Source organism: Argopecten irradians, chromosome 3 (assembly GCF_041381155.1).
Source record: "Argopecten irradians isolate NY chromosome 3, Ai_NY, whole genome shotgun sequence".
In the NCBI taxonomy this organism is placed as follows: domain Eukaryota; kingdom Metazoa; phylum Mollusca; class Bivalvia; order Pectinida; family Pectinidae; genus Argopecten; species Argopecten irradians.
The window spans coordinates 45,781,560-45,804,039 of record NC_091136.1 but is presented as its reverse complement, the minus strand read 5'-3'; the positions used below and the strand labels follow the sequence as shown (position 1 = coordinate 45,804,039).

At 34.0% G+C, this 22,480-nt stretch overlaps 2 protein-coding genes across 2 annotated transcripts; both read left to right on the top strand.

The window, feature by feature from the left end:
• The first annotated feature begins 554 nt into the window (after positions 1 to 554).
• LOC138318776 (uncharacterized) lies at positions 555 to 8,867 on the top strand. The gene is made up of 3 exons (XM_069261465.1): positions 555 to 991; positions 2,285 to 2,367; positions 4,720 to 8,867. Exon 3 carries the CDS (start codon positions 5,288 to 5,290, stop codon positions 7,022 to 7,024), a length of 1,737 nt encoding a protein of 578 aa, XP_069117566.1. The 5' UTR covers positions 555 to 991; positions 2,285 to 2,367; positions 4,720 to 5,287; the 3' UTR covers positions 7,025 to 8,867.
• A 6,384-nt stretch (positions 8,868 to 15,251) lies between these two features.
• On the top strand, positions 15,252 to 18,387 carry LOC138318775 (uncharacterized). Its single transcript, XM_069261464.1, has 2 exons — positions 15,252 to 15,524; positions 16,314 to 18,387. Exon 2 carries the CDS (start codon positions 16,729 to 16,731, stop codon positions 17,827 to 17,829), a length of 1,101 nt encoding a protein of 366 aa, XP_069117565.1. The 5' UTR covers positions 15,252 to 15,524; positions 16,314 to 16,728; the 3' UTR covers positions 17,830 to 18,387.
• Positions 18,388 to 22,480: the final 4,093 nt, after the last annotated feature.

The window sequence follows — 22,480 nt, the reverse complement described above, 5'->3', positions numbered from 1 at the left end:
TAGTGGAGCATCTTTATCATATTGTAAAAATTGTGATACTTATCTGACAATTATTTCTTATGCTTTATTTTAAGCTTATGAGATTCTCCTGAATTATTTGTAATTTCTGTTAACGATATGATATTTCTATTGATGGATTTTATGTATTGTACTGTTATTCATGTAGCTACCGGGGAGATGGCTAATATAGGCATAGCCTGTTGCCCAATCCCAATTGTAATACTACAATAAAATATTCTGAAATGAAATGAAAACTCCACCAGGTCACATAATACTGACTACGGGCGAACCAGTCGTTCTACTCCCGGTATGCTGAGCGCTAAGCAGTAGTAGAAACTACCACTTTTATGGACTTTGGTGTGTCTCGACCAGGGGATAGAACCAAGAACCTACTTCACCAAAATTAACGCGGTAATCAACACATTAAGTAACATTACAATATTACTTACAAATACACATTACATACCCGGTTAATACATATTTGTGTTTGTTTATGATAAAGTACAACGCAAATACTTAAACTGGCTTGACCTTCGATATGAAAAATATATATTAGATACTAATGTATTGAGGAGTCTGTTTACACGAATCGTTTCTAGATATTATAACGATCCATTGCAAGTGTAGGTATAGTAATGTGAAATAATTGAACATATTTAATGGGAAACAAGGCATGCATTAATCTGGCATATACCGCCTCAAAGGTATTCTAATAAAGGGGCATTTTAATAGGAGGTGTCAATTTCTGAACTCGATCCATCCTTAAATTTATTTAAATGTCCCACCGCTATTTGTTGTGTATATAAGTGACAGGTGAACGAGTCAGAGCTAATGTTTAAGGTCATTGTTTATTCTCTCCCCACCCTAACTAGTACCCGAGGTACTTACGGCGCTGATTTCATTATGATAGGTCTATACTACCCGAGCTGGAGTTGTTGCGGATTTTAACTTTTTTTCACTGGAAAACTCGGGACAAATTTGCTGAATATAGGTAAGTAGAAGAAAACTAACTAAGAACAAGATTATAAAGAAAATCAATTAACTCATATATTGAAACAACAAATTCGTATATATATAGAGTAGATATTAGTTATTTATATTTTGCTGTTTTTTTCTTTTGAAATAAACGATATTTTAATAAATCGTAAAAAAGAATTGTAGCTATGTCGGTGTTTGAAGCGCATCAGTCTTTACACACCGGAAATATTAATATATTTATGATGAACGAGGTTGACAGAGTAATACCCATGTAATGATATTTTATCATATGAATGGATAATTTGTGTGCAAAATATCCATTACAAGTATCGTAAATATACTTCTATATTCAAATGCGTTAATGAAAAATAACTTTTGGTAAAACTTAATATGTAATAATATAAGCTTTCATTGTTTGTGCACTGACTATTCGTCTTTGTAGTGTTATGATGAACACTAGTATAGTATAATATATATAATAACCTTATCTAAAAAGTATCTGACGGTCTACATTGATTTATGGGGGACGAAACTAATCGTGATATAAAGGTTTTATTTTATAGACATACCTTAGTGTGACCTTTACAGAATGACCCGACTTAATGAGTTAAACCAACACTCTAGTTTTATCAGTACTGACCATTGTGTCCGGGGTATATTCGTCCCGATAATCCGGATATTACGACACCGGCTATACAAATCCAACTCTCGTGTCAACATTGACAATATTTACTAGTTTTAAGATGAATAGTTTATTACTGAGAATACACACACATTGTTATCTTTAAGACTGTGCTTAGTTCTGTTACATAACGAGGCATTCTTAATATTGCGTTGCCACTGTAGAATAACCCTACGATACGATACTGTTATTATTACTAAGAAAGTGGTTGCGTAAACATAACGTTTGACTTTCAAATACATGAAGTTCGAATCACGGTAAGTCAAGGATATGTTTTATTTTATAATGTCTCGGCCACTTAAAATTAGCCATGAAACTATTATTGGGGGTATTTGTTCATTTAATTTATCAGATATTCACTCTGAAAACCATAGTCATAAGAACTATGCAAAACATTTAAATCGGAAAAGAACGAATAATTTATAAACAGAACACTTAAAAACACCAATGTTGGAGTTTGTTATAACTCTTATCTCAGGCATGGATAAGTGGTTATCATACATGTGCCATTGATTTGAAACACTGCTTATGACTACATGTTGTCATATATCTTTTTATCTCTGTTTTATAGATGAATTTGCGTAACATGAATCATTGAAAACAAACATATTACTTACATTTTAGTTGCAGAGCCATAAAGTGTCCACCTAGTCTACATTGGAATAGATAATTGGAACTGAAGAGGATCTATTCGTAGTTTCAACAAGGTAATTTGTATGTTAAAATGCATCGCATTGGTAAATAAAAATTATACTACTTAGAAGTCACAAACCTATATCATCTACTCATGTTTTGAAACTAATTGATAATAGACTTAGCGGTTACCAGGATCCTAACGCTATACGTTACATTGGTATTTCTGTTACAACTCCGAGATATCATAAAAGCAACAACAGAAAATGTATTCACAATATCAAACTACATAATCGTGTAACAACTATTAACCGACCAATTCATATAACAATTCAATAATAATTTTATGAGAGAGACTAAGTTTTATTCTGCTAATGATGGTTTGTAGAGTGCCACGATCTCTGTAGGTCTTATCTTGCTGTTTCGTTGTTAGCTTTGGAATTTGGTGTAAGTTAACCCTAAATTGTGATTCCTGTTTTTACATTGGTTGGCACAGGAACAAATCATTGCTTCACAGGTTTATAATTATTCTTTTTTTTTTTTTTTTTTTATACGAAATCTGGCTTCCTGATTGGCCAATACTCTCTTTTGCATACCACTATGAAACAAAATCTGGGAATGGCGCGAAGCCCCGACGTCACAATAGATTGCGTATTTATTGATTCGGAAAAACAATCCCTTGAAAATCATTAGAATGGTACATTTAAACATACTTTATACTTAATTTAATAGATTATAAAATTAATTATAAGCAATGATGTCACTATTGTATAATTCTATCGGGTTATGAAAAAAATGTTTGCAAACTTTTGTGAGAATCCGCGTAGCGGACGCGGATTCACACAGTTTGCAAACAATATTGTTTCATACCCCGATAAAAATTAAAAAAATAGTGGCATCAATACTTAAGTAATTAATGATTTGTTTTCGCCATAGGTATTCTGTCATCAGATTTTGCAAACACACTAGAAATACAAAACACCAGTATTTGAACTTAAATTTAAATTAAAGCAATTTTGTTTTCTTTATTGTTATTATTCTTGCCTTCATATCTAGTCTGTTTGTTTTCAAAATAACCTTGTCTACAAAGTTACCCAACATCAAAGATTTCCAATTAGTGTTTTAACCTGTAGAAGTACTACTAGCAATCAACACCACCACCGCAAACGTATTGAAGCATCAACCTTACGATTATAATTCAATCTTGTACTTAAATGATTTGCCACACACTTAAAAATGGAAACATCCTTGAACAGGTCTTTCCTGCGATACACTTGATCGTAATGTAAAAAATGGATATGGTAAATAATGGATTTAAATTCCGCAATGAATACTTATTTTCTGTTTTTCTGGTATCTGTTACATGAAAACATGAAAATGTATAATTGTGGGACTTTAAACTACATAATTGATGGTTATGTCCATACGTTTGCTTTGTACTATAAAGCCCTGTAACATTACCATATAAACACTTGCGGAAGAATTTAGATAGCTATCAGTCACTTCTCTAATATTTATCTGTGTCACATATCTAGATTAGTTTACATAGCTTGACTCTATTCTACTTATCAGAATAAAGACACATTCCATATCCTGATACGGATCTCTCTATAGGTAACAGATCAGATCCGAATTTATCAAGTATTTGTCTAGAAGAAATATAAAGGTGCTGACCACAGGAGTAGCTAGTGACTAGTGATATATATATATATATATATATATATGTACTTGATTGATTGACTTTAATTATGTAGTAGACTGGCGACGCACTGTTCCTGTTTTAAGTAGGTTGAACATTTATTCACCATTTTTGTAAATATAATTTTAGCAAAGATCCCTCAAAAACACACATTAAAGTAACAAAAAATCCATTTCAAATCATTCTTCTATCGGTGCAGTGTGATCTTCATTTATTATATTAAATTTAATGTAACTCAAGAAATATTAATGCTAATTAATGCTTTCATGCCTGGCACAGTCAATGGCTATCACTCTAGGACACTAGTGACAAAATAATGCAGCAATATGACACAAGCAAAATAACTGAATTTTATACGGATTTTGTACTAAAATAGTTTTTTTTATTCAAGCTACATACTTATGTATAGCTACATATATCTCCCATACTCGGTAGTACTGAATCCTAGTCATGGTTTGTCCAAATGAAACTATATTGCCTTACCATTCTGTACTATTTCGTTTAATGCTTCCAAATTCATTGAATCTGACAATATCTACTCATTACATTGTGTATTGTAATGCCCTTGTTACTAGTGAACCGTACGCCTAATATTAGAGAAGCAATACAATGTTATTTCAATACAAACACTTACAAAGGCAAACATGTATAATACATGCGTTTTGCTTTGATTTTATCTCGTGTTGTTCTTGTTAAATAGTCACTTAGGTCAGTCTCGTTCTTTTAGGGCTCCAGGCGGATCACACTCGACCACACCAGGAGACAGACAGTCCTTAACAATATATATTTACATTAAGCCAATTGGTACCTTATCGGGAAAAAACACACCCCACCCGTACACCCAGGATCGGTACGTCGATCGGCCAGCGTTTGAGTTTGGTTGGAGGCAACCATACACAAGGAACATAACTAATGAAACAACATGATGACCGTAACCTTTGTTGGAGTGAAGTGGTGCGGAAATACAACAAACACATTGTCAGTTTATTCAAGGACATAGACGTTTTCACTGGATTAGTGTTCAGCCAGTTATAACTAATTTTTTTTTTAAATTCCTACTCATAATAGGTAAATACCTACGAGGTACTTCATGGTGCTAGTTAATTTTGTCACACGTCGAATTTCTTTACGATCATATACACCGGGCTTTTAGAAGCTTACATGAACATTGAAAAGGAAAGGTGATTATCTTACCAATATTGCTTTAATTTTTAAAGTATATATATTGACAAAAGAACATTTGTTTAGATATTTGCACAAACTTTCTCTTGAAAAGAAAAACATAGGTTTCAACAATGGTGGCGGACAAAGAAAATTCAGAGGTTAGAAACAACCATTTCAATAAACCCAAGAACAACAACCGAATATCAAGTGGTGAAAAAAGGAAAGCGAAAGACAGTGATCATGTTGTTAGGGCCACCGGGACATTATTCGAGCACAACCGCAGTGATCATAATGTGTTTACGGAGAAGCCTGATTCTAATGTAACCACTGTTCACGTTTCATCTAATTTAGATGACGGAAGCAAGGTGGCTGTATGTGATGGTCGTGAAACAATAGAACAGGAAGACGAGAGGAAACAGTTGAAAATCGATGTTGATTTGAGACTAGACCTCTGTCAGGAATCTCGCGCTCCTGTTGTTACTGACAAAGAAACGGACATAGACGAATATGCATGTGATAAAAAACGGACTACAACATCTTCCGATTCGTGTCACGCGAAATCGATTATTCGCAAAGATTCATCGTTAAATGTTATAAAGGAAGAAAAGGAAATATATGACGGTACAGATGTCACAAGGAAAGACACACTTCGCCGCGAAATAACTTTTGATGAGATCGTGTTAGATGATACCGAGATATTAAGGACTAGTACACCCAATGGCAATCCTTTTGTGCAATCTCGCCTGAGACCAAGGTCTTGCTCGTCAGTCTCAAAAAGTAAATGTTTGTTTGGAAATCACGTTAGACCTAAATCTTCTATCACACCAAGAACTCCAGGACGATATGAACATTCCGTACGGAACTGTGTGAGTCGTTCATCCGCATCGCGTTCACAACGTCCATCAACAGCTAATACAAACATGTCGAACTCACCCCGAAGGGGCATGGAAACCAGAAGATCCTTCAAAATAACAAAAGAAGATCTAGAACATTCTCTTCCAAAGAAAAGTTTCTTTAACTGCCATGATAAGGTTCTAAAGGATGCCGGGTTTGAAGTGGAAGAGGTTTCACCTGCTGGTGCCAAGAAGCGACAATTCATGCAACTGTTGCAGCAAAGAAATCGAGATCGGATAGAAAGGGACAAGGCTAGAAAAATGCCTCCACCGAAGGTACTAGGGTTATTAGATCTATATGAACTGGAGTGTAGCACAGAGGAACATTCAACATCTGTAGTAAGTTTTGAGGATCAACAATCAAATAATAACAAAAGCAAGAAAAATTCGAAATCGACATCCAAGAAAAAAGGCGATGACGAAGAAGACATTCGTGTGGATTACCAACTCCTGTTGATATACCTAAAGTATATCAAAGCAAATCCCGAGGAATTTCTTCAGTATCACGAAAAACACGCGTCTTCCGTAAATCTTATACATGTTCGACAGGGAGATTCACTTGTGAAATTAGGAAGTATTTTCCAGCGCGGTAGACACGGAATTTCCACCGAGAGTATCCTTGTAAAAGCTGTGCATGATATTAGGCCACGGTTCACTGATCCGGGACAGTGGGCGTCTGCCAACAAAGAGAAAGAACTGCTAGCGTTAACATCAACAAAAAAAGAAAACAGCACTCCAGCAAAGCCGGAGCCGATCAAGAAAGAAGCTACGAATAACCAGGAAGAGCCAAAGACTGAATACGAAAGGATAAAATTGAAACTAGATGGATGGTTAAAAACAGTGACGACTGCACAGCTGAATAGGGCGAAGGAGCTCGCGCTGAGAGAGCTTGGACAAGAGGATGTATCCCTATCTAGGTGGTGGATCTCTCTCAGGTCATGTAACTACATCAGGCAGAGAAGTCATAGAAGCTAAACCAAGTATGCATTGTATCAAGTTTACAATATGTCAATACTTCCCAGCAATGGTAACTGTGATGCTTGGTATGGAAATAGACTGGAATAGATATGTTGACGATCTGTAAAAGAACAGTTCATAGTTTCATGTAATATAATATCGAAATGTCTATTTGATAATGGTATTGTCAACACACGTAACAAAATTATACTGATCATTTCATTATTTACCATGCATTACACTTTTTAGAAGTCCATTTTAATGAATCTGTCTTCATGCCGTGCTTGAATCTCAGTATTCTTTCATTTCAGTTCGTTAACTATGGCTGTCACTGACTGTCAAATTTTGAAATTTCTTTCTTACGTTATTATCAGTTAATAGTTAAACACATAAAACATTCCTATGAAATTATTGGTTCAAAAGTATGGTAATTATGTATCATTAGAACAAAATTACAGATAATCGCTTTCTAAATGAAGCTTAAATAATTTCAAACATGATTGCAACTTGATATTTCTGGTTGAAGTAACTTCACAACAATTAAAATACATGTATCGTCATGAACACAACCAGGAAGTATCTGAAGGTGCTTACCTTGGGATACTTATTGTATAGTTGTTTATCATTAAATATATTGTTATACATGCGTAATAATGTTTGCTAATTGAAAGTGTTTTACCCTATTTAAAGACTATAAATTTTGAAATGTACATATATTTTGATGTTGGTGTAAACTCAGAAAATCAGCCATCAAAATTGAATCATTATTGAATCGAACCCTAACGACAGTGCCACCTTTTGTCACCTCAATAGTGAGGATACGATTTACAATGCGGAAACTAGAGGTTATACCTCTTTTTATGTCACATGCTTATACATTGTAATATAACTGTCAATGTACTTGTTTATAGTGGACTTTAACGAGCCAAATAAGGAAACGGACTTTTTAAAATCGTTTTTGTAGTCGTAGCAGAAAAGACTGATGTCGTACCAAATAACTGCACTTTATAATTATTTCTTTATCAAAGAAATATGTTATCCGGTTGGTAGTATATTATCGCTTCATTAATATATGTTTTTTATTTATTTATTTTGTTATATGTTGTATTTATACCTGGGACTGTAGTTCATCTACTTATACCATACACATATTCATGTCATCATATTACTTTCTGTTTTTTTTTATTTTTTATAAAAACATTGTTTTCGTAAACTGCACAGAATAGTGTAAACGTATTTAGTTTATCGCCTGTCTCTGAAGCGCTAATTCATGTACAACCCTTTTTTTAATGTATACTTCCGGTATTGAACCACCATTAGTTTATACCCGCGCGAATAAATCATAATTTTCAGATTTTCGCAATTTCGTTAAAAATTTGACTGGGTTAAAATGAGAAAGTTTACAGTAACATGTGGTGCACTGCCAATATGATTTATCCGTTCTTGCTGAAGATTGTGGAATTCGAAATGGTGAGGTATGCCGTATAATCGCTTATTTTTGCGAGTAAAAGACTCGCGATTTAACGAATCGAAATCTATGTATAGCTGATTATTTCGCTGACGAAATTTTCGGGGCCACACCCTTCCGCAACGAAATTGCGAAAATGTCATTCCTACGCAAATTACAGGCTATACGGTATATGTCCCATAGTTTTGTCTGTGCGATATTTGAATCAATGTGTATTGAATGATTGACACTGGAGTAATGTTTATATATTGTCAGGCGTGTTATCAGTATGCATGGCGAATTATGTTGTCTCAAATGTCATGTTCATCAGCATGCTACTCTAACCTATTTTCAAATATTGTATTTGAGTATCAAATATCATTGCTAAATACTTCAATAAATAAATAGCAAATGTTTTGAATTCTTCATTTAAATATTCACGTCCCTAAACACGTCTCGATTTGTTTGAATTAGATTATTCGAGAATACATAAACAAAGTATATATTTATATAACATAGATTTATAGACACCTTCCTTATTATTCTGTACAATATCTGTGACAGAATCTTGGTTTTACCTCTCGGCACGTTTGAAACCTAACAAGTGACTCAATGTGAATAGAAGGGACAAATACCAAGGAACAAAGTTGCATATATTAACTATACCTTTAATAAATTCGTCTATACGGGGAAATAATTAGAGTTGACCCCGATTTGAATATCTATTATAGTCTCTGTTGGTCTGATCATGTTTCCTGTACAGTTTGAATGAGAATTGGTTCAACCAGAGAATAACAAAATCGACTCACTAATTTGTGCATATTGGGTACTATTTGGACTATTTCATTCTTGGTTATTCGTGTCATGAACAAAGATAAATGTTTGTTATACCCGCCACTGTTACACTAAAGTATTGGGACGTTTTCTCCAAATATGGTTATGACTACAATTTTAGTAGATAACTATATGAATGCGTTTAGAACATATATGTTCTGCTTCTTTGAGTTCATGTGCACGTACATTTGTATATGATGTAATGGTATTATTACAATAGCTTTATTTTTCTCACTGACTATTGCGAAATTCTTTAAGACATGAAACAGGTGGTTACATTTCGTGTTTATGACTAATATCTTTCAGAAACCGAAACACATATCATGTGCCCAGTATATCATCTTGTAAACATTCTCGTCAAAGACAGTTATTAAGGAAGAACAATACAATGAACTCGTGTGCCGGGTAATTTTCTTTTCATTTCTATCAACAAAGTGTTCCGTATCTATATATAAATTTTATTTCTTCCTTCTATCTTTTTTCCAGTCCTTTATTACTGACAGTATCTCGCCATGCAGATATTAAAAATCTACTTTATTTCCCTGTTTCACATCTTTTCAAATTATAGACAAACACTTAAAATGTACATGGCAAACGATAAGTGCAAATGGTACATTCAACACGAGTGTGTGCTTCATTCTCAAGTGTGTAGACGACAATGAGATGATATTTATTTGGTAAAAATCACGGGAATATGTTAAGTTCAAGTGTTTATGATGCAATAAAAGTACTCATCACCTTTGTGACGGTACACTTTTCAATCATAGACTTAAATTATGAGCAGGTGTAAATTCACACTTGATCACGTATAGACCTTTATAAATTACAAACGATGAAATAACATTAACTCCATACCAATTATTATATTTACGATATCATTGTAACCACAAGTTTCACTTAACCCGAAAACACTGACTCATGCAGTGAAATACGTTTATTTGCCTAACCATCGTACCACGCATGCACTCCCTACGGCTTACTTACAGAACTGATATGCAGTCATATTTGATTTTAATCAAAGTACCGCTCCCATGAAAAGTTAACGAACAATTGATTTTTAAGATGGGAATTCCCGATATTTGATGGACGACATGTTCAGTTTTACTATTTTAAGATATCGTACTTGACATCCAACAAGTTTAACACATACATACATTCATGTATGACAGTGAATTATTCATGCTGAGCACATGACACACATACGTCATTTTGTGAACAAGAAAGGGCGATGACACAAAACAAAACTTTCCTTTGTCAATTGAATGCCAAATCTAGAAAACTGGTACTCTTATACTTATACTTGGCATATGGCTATTATGAGAAGTTCTAGATACGTACTTTGGCGTTGTAGGAAAATTAACTCAAAGTCGAAATCGTGATAAAATACCATAGTTTGCAAGCGCGGACAAACCTTAAACATTAGCAAACAAAAGTGCAGTTCAACGTATCTTAGATGGATTAAAGCGACTTAAGTTAGATTAATATTATTTCATTTTTCATTTGAAATTGGCGTAAATTGAAAAAAAACCCACTTGGATTCAACATAATTTGAAATTACCTTATCCAGAATCAGGTATTACACATCTTGCACTTGAAACTTTTCGATCAACAACAGTGAACAATCTCACGTAAAACCTAATGAACTGTCCCTAGACAACTAAATGAAGAAAGTTGCTGCAGCAAGCTGCACAGGTCATCTGATATTATTCATCCATTCGACCTCCATATTATGTCTCTATTGTCTCTACGAAAACATATGCTATCGATCTGGCTCTTGACCACATCGAAGAGCACAGTTCCATGTCTTCACCAATCCAAGTTTATGATCATATAACAATATTTTGAATTTGTAGTAAAAAAACCACCATTTTTATGGATTCACGGCCATGTGGCTAAAAGGGAAATACGGTGTCGATGATACTGTACGTATTGCAACACAAACAAACTGCCACATACCAATAGTAGAAAGGAAGAGTCCTCTCTCGGCTTCGGATTGTACATACCTCTCTTACTCATGCTGAGAGGGGAGACATGTCATGCATGTGATTCTTCTCTCACAGTTGGGAATAATTAATTACATGTGTACATTGTGCGAATTTTAGATATATTCGAGATATATATTTCAATGTCTCCGACATGTTTACTTTTCCGATATATAAAGGATATAGCTAAGGCTTATTCGATAAGTTCTATGCATGACATGACGCTATATAATGTAAACATCCCCCGCCTGATTGATAATTCTAAATCGTGTTTTAGTGTATGATTTTGAAATTTATTCTTTTGTTGATAAATACATATATTTTTACCATTATGACTATTAACACTTGTAGGAAAATCTAATTAAAAATAAAATTAAAAATAAAGTTTTTTAGTCGTGTGATTCTGGTTTTCAACTCGAAGTTTTAATGCTAACCATCTAGGTTTTTATATTCCAAAGATAAGTTAGTTTGTCCTTAAATGACCGTAGCTCTCGATGAACAGTAACACGTAAGCAAGCAAACAAACAAATGGAATCAACAGAAAAGTATCGGTTATCTGAGGACTTGTTACATTTAAATTCATTAGAAGGTGAAAATAGACACGATGAACATGGCAATTGTTGTTTATAATATACATTGTATAACTATTGTTTTAGACTTAAAAATAAAAAATAATGTATACATAATATCTAGCCTACACCAAGCATATAGCACGACAGTCTAGAATTCTATGATAAAAAAACCCAATAGAATTCATTATAAGTGTATTTTGAAACTAGCCATACACTCATTGACTTTTGCCCATATAGGGGGAATAACTCTTACTGTCTAGGGAAGCATACTCTATGAATGGAAGTGTGAACCACATTGACAAGTATTTATTGCAATTACGAACAATGGACGATTGAGCTTACATACCCTTCATTATGGTATAACATAAAAACAAATAACTAAATCAAATTTTAGTTTGGATGCTATTCGGTGTGTAAGTTAAGTACGATATATGAAACTTATAACAGAACATAATTTATACAAATATATTTTCTGCAGATATAAAAATTATTTAATATGTCCTAAGTAGACTGGTTCCTATCTAATTTAAAGCTGAAACCAGTATAACAATGTTAGGGTAGGATTATACGGTGTTGTATACTATTTGGTATATCTGTTCCGTATTGTTTTTCCTTAACAACGAACAGAATTACAAGTTTCAAAACATGTAATTGAGATGGAAAACAACAATTGAGTATTTTGTTTTAATAATAACGCTTATGTTTATATTTTTAATCATATATCATATTGGAAATAATTAAGATATATAAAGTGAGTAGAATCTTATAGCATGTTGTTTAAGGTTCAAAAACAAATTCCATTGGTTCTTCATAAATTTACGATAGATTGGTGTCCTTGTATAGAGAATAATTTTATTGGACATTCTTCATCACACATAATTTCAATCATATAGAATTTCAACTTTAATTGAATTGACATGCATGTACCTGGTGAGCTCTGTCTCTTGACAGTCGATGACAGTCCAATAAGAAAGCATTTAGACATGTCGTCCCAATGCTACACTAAAGATCATTCCGCCTACAATATCATCTCATAGGTCTTTTGCATATCACGTATTCCATTGTCTTGGTCATTCACTGCAAAGTAAAACTAAAAGGATATACGTTCTGTAATTAAAGTTGCTTGAAATAGCATGTATATAACAATGCATCCTGTTTTGTAACAGTAAAAGTTTATTTTAATTACATTTTAACAAACCTGACAAACACATAATATCAAGTGTGATAAATAACAATCATTTTACATCCACAGACATTCTAAATAAACCACCTTATAGGGCATCTCTTCCATCACTTAACAATCATCTTCTGAAAAAAAGATTGAAATTGAATCTACAATGAGTACTATTAACAATACCCCTTCCATCAAACTATATAAAGTTTACCTTAGAGCGTCAGAAGTGCCCAATTGTGGCGATTTTGTTTACTCTCTTTCTATGCTATCTTATATAAAGGTGTCTGGTGTAAACGCATAGGTGTGGAGACCTATTGAGAAAGGCAGTGCTGTGTTGTCATTGACGGTGGCCTGTCAACAAACTCTAGTCTGTATGAGCAATAATAACATCTCTGTTTAAACTTTGTTGTATGTTAAAATGTGGGAAATAAAACGTCATGTAATTATCAACGGCAGTATATAATGTAAACACTCTCTTGCGAGGTTTCAAATTTAATCCAGATATATTTATAGTAATGTCTTTACCCATTGTAGTTGCTTCGGCAATGTGAATGGAACAACTATTTCTCACTTAATGTCAAGAATTGCACCGAATTATACGGCAACGAAGTGTCACAAATGATAAAATTGCGATGGAAATCAAACTGTGATCGATGTCGAAACAAGGGTAACTACTCTGTATTACGTGATATACCAGGAGAAAAGTCATCAGGTGTACTGTACAGGGGTTTTGGTTAATACATAAAACTGTAAACTACAATACGACCAAAACTATATTCAGCGACCTCACTTATTGTGTCAACCATGTGCAGTCAAAACATGTGATTAATGAAGAGATACCAAGATTTCTATTTAGGATCTAGTGCATGTTATTACACGTGTGTAGTATCAAGTATAGGGGCACAATAGCAATTACCAAAATCCATATCGTATGAAAATATGGATTTCAAATACTACCGTAAAATATAACTGCAAGAAACATAGCCGTGTTACCACTAAGTGTATAATCTAGAATAGAATGACAATGTAGTTTTCAGACATTGCATCTAGTTTTGGTTGAAGTTATGGAAAAACGGTTATGACCCCAGGGCGCCTCAACTCTGGTTAACCCTATCAAAATGCTGATGTACATAATTATGTACTTGTTGCAATGCCGTAAATATATAAAACTCTTTTCTCTATCTATAACAGCTGCCAGGATATTAAATGTACATGTTAACATTGTGTTTTGAACACTTAGCAAAACCGAACCGTGACTTCCTGAAACCTTGTATATTTATCAAAGATTGTAGAAGTTGACATACGAGTCCTCCATAACGCGACACGAGTAAATACTCAAGCTTTTCATAATAACACGAATACACACTTATACTTTTACCATTTATGCTTTATGATTGTGTAAAGAATTTAATACACATCATAATTAAAATGGTTGTGGAATCATTTATAAATACCCATTCCAATCGCTGCTGACTTACAGTTGCTTAAACAAAAGGTTTAGTGAAATTAATTTTCTACCGATGTTAAAAGAATCCGTCAATGTGGTACACCTTTTAGCCAATATCAATCAGGAAAATGATACACGAAAGCGTACAGGGTAGTCTTATCATCGATTCTGTGTCCATTGACCATTGTTAATCACGTTATCCACATCAACTATCACGATTCTTTCCTTTACGGGAGATTGATAAAGGGATAAAGGATATCAAAGGTATTCACATGTCTATCGAACATAGGTATATCAACCGTCTATACAGGTGAAAACTACTTCATCAAATGCCACAAAAAATGCAGAAAGGAAACTTACATTGAGCCAACTTCTTTTACATATCACACTTACAGGGTATGTATGAAAGTAACAACAAAAAGGGGTAAAGCGGCTTGTTTATTTCGGCATGCTAAGTGAGGTACCAATGATATAACTTCAATAACACCATTTTGATGATGAATTGATAGTACGATTGTCCTTGACGTCTTACCGTCAGTCTGGTAAAGTATCGGATTTACATAATGAAAGTGGGATACAAAGCATGTCCGCTGCGTATTTATCTCCACGATATCCACATTTTTCATATCAATATCTTATCTCAGAACAAATGACACGTGTTCTGGGAATAAAAGTTCTTTTATGTTCAATAGTAAGCTATATCTCCGCCACTTATATTGGTTGTAGTGATTGTAAAATACTCAGGGATCGTTTCCTTGGCCGCTCGGTCTTTAGTTCGACGTAAGCGTGGATTCCTGCGGATTTATCTTGGGTAGGAATAGGTACTGTTCGACACTAACGTGGCATTTAACTCTGTTGACTCGCTACTTAACGTTACATTGTTGGCGGAAGGGCACAAATATTGATCAAAATTTAATCTTAAGTAAAGATTGTCATTTTTACGTCCGGTTTTATAGATCCGAATGCTTTTATCAATAATCGAACTAGATTGAAGCGTTCACTATCGCAACCTACAGATTTAATAGCGGTTGTCATCAAAAGGCTGATGAACATTGTCAAAAGGTAAGTGTAACTTTAATTAAATATAAATTTAGGAACTTCTATTGGTATAAAAAGTGAGCTATCTATTGATTATCATGAACTATTCTAATATTACAGATACCATTGTTAATGGTTTCTATTGTAAATGTAATAGTTATCTAAAACTTGTTTTAAATCAGTACATAGTTTGATCGAAAAAAAATCAAAATTGATTGCAGAAGGCCCTTTTATGGAGATTTTACTTGAAAACATACATTCTTGGAGTGAAAACCACCACTACAGAGAAATAAATAAAGCGTCATTATAATTCACTATACGGCACGCATACGAAGAAAATACACAATACTGTTAATGCAAGTCGACATTTTGACGTGCTGTACTCAGAAATACTTAAAAATGCAATAACCCAATGTGTCATGTTTTAAGTGAAATATAGGAAATTTAAAAAAAGTTATCATGCATTTATTGTAGTTTGGTGTTGTAGATTCTGTGATGATTTATGACCAAATGGCAATTCAATTTGTTGTGGTCGTCGGATGAATGTATATGACTTGGCCCAGAGATAAATGTGTTCCTGTGTCACAATGGAGAAGGGACAGATGGCGTTGTTTGTTCACAATGTAAACTAATCATGTTTCCCTGTTATACTGTTAACCTTATTAAATATAAATAACGAATAACAGACTGACCGTTATCACCCTACGTCAATACTATTCTGGGACTGATCTTTGTTTCAACCAATCGATGGCGAGGAGACATGTCGAAATTCCTCCATGATACCATAGTCATGACTCTGTTAATCTATTTCAGATGACGGGGTATTTGCAGATGATCTTCCTTGAGCGTGTAAATGATAATATTCTGATGTGTAAGTAAATATTCCTCATTGGATCGTCTGAAGGTGCGGTTGTGGATTGCTATCTAGATCAACAAGGCGTCATCTTAATGATAAAAACTTCTATCAACTGATATCACCTATATGAATGTGGTACAACTCAATCGAAACATATACATTTGTGACTGTAGAATAGAAACGCTCGTGTTTGAGTGTGTCACTCAGGTAGAATTAAAAATGTTGAAAATGGAAAACAGCCGGATGAAAACAAAACATTGATCTGAAACTGACATAAACATTTAAAGTTTCTAGTAGCGATTTCACCGTTCATTACCATGACAACTTCACTGTTATACTAACATCAACATTTAAGCTCGATTTACGTGCACAATGAGTTTGATTCCAGAAATAGGACATCTTTATCACGATTTTAATATTTCAAACGCTTACACCGCTCTGGATGCACGTGAACAACTTCGAACTCGCCAGATCAATGCACGTGAGGATAAACAGCTTGGGAAGTACACGGAGGTTTTAGATAAAGCTAAGGTCATTTGCAAAAGGCGACGAGAATGGGAAGAGGATTCAATGCGTAGGCAGCTACGAGTTCTTCAGACGAAAACTCCTTCGCTTGACAGGAGTTTAAGGCAGGAGACCGAAAGACTCAGGCGATACGAGTCCACCATGATGTCACGAAATAGCCGCTCAGGAATGAGAACGCATTCGGAGATGACAAGCATATCGGGGAAGGGAACATTGCATACTCATCAGTGGCCATCACATACCATGATGTCTATGCCACAGTCGTCCAGGAGTCGTTATGGAGCGGAATCACGCAGGACATTTACAAGCGGCACTGATTCTAGTTCCGGGAGTACCACCCGCTCCGAGCATAACACTGAGACCCAGATCAATTTCATAAAGCGAGCCGAACGTGTAACCAAGGAACTTCACAAACTCTACAGACGACATAAAGAACGGAAGTCGTCAAACCATGATCTGATAGATATCCTCAGATATAACAATAAAGAGCTTTTAATGAAGGCACGAATATTCTTTAAAGATGATGAAGCTACTGCCGCTTTGGAATCAATTCTTTCAGGCGAGCGTTCTGAACAGAAGAATGGTGTAAAATTTCAAAATGACTCTGTTCTAGATACTGATATCAAAAATGGAAACGATGACGCTTTGGCGTCAGTTCATGCTGAGCATGACTCTCCAACGGCCGTAGGAAGGGACCTATCTAGTCTTTCTGTGTTGCGGCACGAGTTCTCGGACACCGAGTCCGGGCCCGTGTCATCAACCATAGCGAACGCCTCTGATACAGACTCTCATACCATGCAGGGTAGGACGAAATGGACAGAGATATTCAAAACGCCAGAACTCTGGAAAATGTATGTAGATAATAGAAGCGCAAGAAACAAAAAACAGGATGCTGTATCATCACTTGTCACAATTACCGCTAGATACAGACGAACTATGGTCAGGTGAATGTTTTAGTATGATCATCGATTCCCGATATATACAAATATAAATGTATACGGTATACTGACAGCAGATGATGTATAGACAGAAATAATTGTTTTATCTTGAATCAATATAATGAATGAGCATGAATATATCATGTTCCAATTCGACTTTATAAATATCCCAGCTATAACTGTTCGTGGACGCATTTGATATGATAAGATAGTATCTCATATGAATACTTAAATATCTTGTATGCATGTATACCACTATATGTTCTCTTCAGCTATATGTCTACTCATATACGGCTTACCTATAACAATTCGCTCCTCAGAAGTGGCAGAAAATGGAAATAAGATTATAGTGCATTTTCCCCCAGATTATCAGTCAAATTATTATGCCATTAGAACATTTGAATTAATGTCGGCTAAACTTGATGATTTTGACATTTTCCTGAAAAAGCTTATATATCTTGTAAGCAACCTTGGTAAGGTCGATATCATGAACAGAGTATTCCTACTATTCTATTACAACATATGTTACTGAACTACCGAACACTGCATTAAAAACATGACAAAAATATTTCCAAAGGGATTATTTGTGTTTGTTTATCGACAAAAAGTTCAAATTTTAAGAGTGTGAGGCACATAGCCAAACAATTAACAGAAATAGAATATAAACCATAGAATCATTATTCCGATATGATTTTTTTCGTTTGGTTAACCTTGCTTATAAGCCAACACTTGAACATTGAAAGAACTTAAGACATCCGTAATTTATATTTAATGTTTTGGCTATAAGATAACTCGTGCCAAGATCAACCTACCACTCTGTTGCAATTTGAGTTATGATCACCGTTCAAAAATCAAATGTCTTATACTTCCTTAACATTTGATTGAACGAGAGGAAGGTACATATTTTCATATGATTATTATTATAAATCAGTTGCAAACAATTGTAGCTAACGAGGGATCGGTATACCGTTACAACTAACGATTTACACTTCGGTCGTGTCAGCATTCAATATTATAATATATTTCAAGCTGGAGCTACAGCTCTTATGGAATGATCCAACCAGGAAACCTTTGTGATGTTGGACTGATTTCCTTAAATACTCTACCTAGTAACCACCCTATATGATGTTTGACTGATTTCCTTATTCTCTACCTAGTAACCACCCCTATGTGATGTTGGACTGATTTCCTTATACTCTACCTAGTAAACACTCTATGTGATGTTGGACTGATTTCCTCATAATCTACCTAGTAAACACCCGATTCTCTTTATTTGATTGGGTCAAAGCTCTGGTGTGATCTATGTTAAGCTAAGAATCCTCATTTTCTTGACAAATTAATATGGTAACCATACATGTATTATGGTTCTTTTTTATTGTCCTTCTGAATACTGAAGATTGTTCCAAGACATAAAAGTGCTTTACTTGGGAATAGTAGTCAAATCGCTGGCTAAAGGGATGAGCACTCTCTTTTCGATTACAAGTTTAGGCCTAATTAGGCTAAAGAACAAATAGTTTTCATCAGTTGTTTTATGTTAATGCATCGTATATCTTAAACACACTGCCATTCATACAAAATAATCGCCTGTTACCTGAGGGCCGTTGATATAAAGCAAACAAAAATACAATACACACATATATGAAGTAATCGTTAGAAACAAATGTAGTTATCAACAAGATTGATTTACTTTATTTTCTAGTCAGTATCAGTATGAAACATGTAAAATTAAGACTTCGTATGTACATAAGGGGACGGAACTCCTACAGGGAATAACTTCATCAGGAACAAGGTTAAACTAAATCGAGTATATAATAATATTTCACTATTATCATTGGCAGGTATGGCACGCGAGCCAATGTTCATAACATTTTCTTCTTAAAAAATGAGTCCATTTCAAATAATATTAGTTCAAACATATTACATGAAAGTGCAATATCTTTTCAAAACTTTAATTTTGTTCAAAAACAATGTTTACTCAAAATTAATAGAAAATATTTTATGGTCAAAATTACATGTGTTCGTCAATTGCCAAATTTGTTCCAGAAATAATACGACCTGTATTAACAAAGAACAGTTATGAATAGAACTAACATTTCGTGAAGTTATGAAGAAAATTTTAAATATTATTTATGTAAAACGTGGATATTTGCTTTGTATAAAATGCCAACAAACGGCGCTATAACTGTTCTTTTGAAATGGAAAGAAAACCTTTCTACCAATAATATAACTGGTATACGTCATAAGCCATTGATCAAATGAAACCGACATTTTGATTTCAGCAAATATTTTAAAATAAAAGTCGTAGAAGACCTAATATAAAGACCTCTCAAGGTATTTAACACAACCATACCAATGCGTCTTTAAAATCATTTACATTTACTAGACAGCCATCAAGTAGTGTATTTACCAGTCTAATCTTCACATTACTCTTTTGGATGATAGCAATATTGACATGTTAAAAGTTAATGTCATTTATTAGCTTCATATATTGCCAATACGAGTTGTTAAAACTGAACTAATTTGCTTTTTTTATTGGTTATATTTTTTCATTAACGGGTTGTTTATGCGTGAAAGGAATAACACTCACATACCATCAGTATTATTTCATTATCATGCTATTGCAGTATATGCTTACGTTGTTATTGAATTGGCCACACTTGGCCAACCATCCATGATACATATCCAGAAGACATATAAATCAACTCATTAAAGAGATAAAATCTCGATCGTTCACATGTGAACCTAGATTAAATTCATTTTTAAGGTGATACTAATATCCAGTACTGGTATGTCGATATATGCTGTGTGATGTTTCCCTCAATATTTCCACCAATAACACTTGCTTTGTTGTCCGACCTCTTGTGATCTGTATTCCATTCTGATAACAACAAAACATGGGCGTTCATCGCATTTTTGAATAGTAATGTTGCATAAACATCCACACTAGCAACTAAAGAAAACTTTAAACAAACATTGTTATTAATGTAGGTGGAATGACAATATGTAAGCAATAAAGTATTATAGGAAGCTCTTTTTATACGGATAGGTCGGCTTTAAAACATATATGTATTGTGCGTTACCTTTTTCATCATGGTAAGGGACTGAGATACGAAATGAAGTCATAAATAATGTCGTTGTTTTTTAAAATGTTGCCAAAACTTTGCATCGTAACTATTTTAACTAGGATATTGAAGCAACGGGGTTAACACTATCGCGCGTTTTTAATTTTGTGAGAATTGATTTGTAGTTGAACTACATGTACTTACTACTAAGATAGTCTAACCTCGGGATCACAAAAAATGTTGCAACACCCTCGACAAGCTTCGGGTGATCCTCGGATAGAATAAAATTATCCTTCATATCCACATATGAAAGAATACTTTAGTATAATGAGGTTACCAACACGAAAAAATAAAGCCAGATTTTTTCCTAATTATGATATAAGCTACTATATGGCACAAAATAGCAACAAATTAACAGAGTGTCAGACAGACAACGTAAACAAGTCGTTCAGAAAATTAAATACAAATATTATTAAACTAAATAAACGCTTTATGTTTTCCGATTCAATAAAAAAAAGAAGTTAAAATAACATTTCATAGCATAGATAAGGCGATGAATGGTGATATACCATGTAATGTCAGACATATGTTTATTCATTAGCGTAATGTTTACACAAGATTTCGCCAAGATTTAGAATTGATATTTGATTATGCTAGGCTTAATATTAACTTTTATTTTTGATACAGTGAGGCAATTGAAATAACAACATTGTATCTGTAAAATGAATCAATATGTACCATATAGGTTCTGTAATAAAAAGTCTATGTTTAAACATTTCCTGTAGAAACACGAATCACTGCAAATCACTTTCTTTCGCGTGCGATTTACTTCAAGTATATTCGCGAAAGTTTATTGTCACGAATTAAACATTTACATCATTAATTCTGATAGGAATTTCTGGACAATTTTTAAATTTGCGAATGTTAATCTTCGCAAACTTGTTTTGTAATGGAAATCGCGAAATTTAGTAGCCGCGAAAGTAAGTTGGTTTACAGTATAACATTAGTTATTGTCCTTCTATCAATTTAGACCAGTATGTATCTAATGTAGGTCAATCCATAGAATTTGGGGTCAAATCTGAATATAAAGTAACAAAAAGCATGTTACACCGAAGCATAGAATATTGATGACGTTCGTAGTACATGTGACAAGTCTGATAACATATATATTAGGACAAACCCACCGGTACCATGTAAATAGGAAGTAATGTAATTGTGGTTGTTCCTGATTTTCTTGCTAAAGGTTGCTTCTTATGCGTCCATACTGTTTGTTTGTTTTCAGCATTGCACTTCAAAAAACAGAAAATATTGCACATAATAGCAAGTCATCAAAAAGCAAATATCTCATTGAATATTTTCACAATAATTTCATAACAGACCAATTAGTTTCCATGCCACTCCAGAATGGTCCGTAAATATTCCTTACAGAAATTGTCTGATGTCATATCCCATAATGATAAGAAGAAGTCAACAATCACATCAATAAACTACATTACATGTGAGCGATGAAGTTTACAACATTGCTGTCTTTGGCCGTTTCTTGGCGAATGGACCTGATATGTGCTGCGTCACACGTGATCTACCGATGGTCGTTACAGG

Coding starts and splice junctions, on each gene's coding strand:
- LOC138318776 (XM_069261465.1), top strand. CDS start 5,288: ATGGTGGCGGACAAAGAAAATTCAGAGGTTAGAAACAACCATTTCAAT.
- LOC138318775 (XM_069261464.1), top strand. CDS start 16,729: ATGAGTTTGATTCCAGAAATAGGACATCTTTATCACGATTTTAATATT.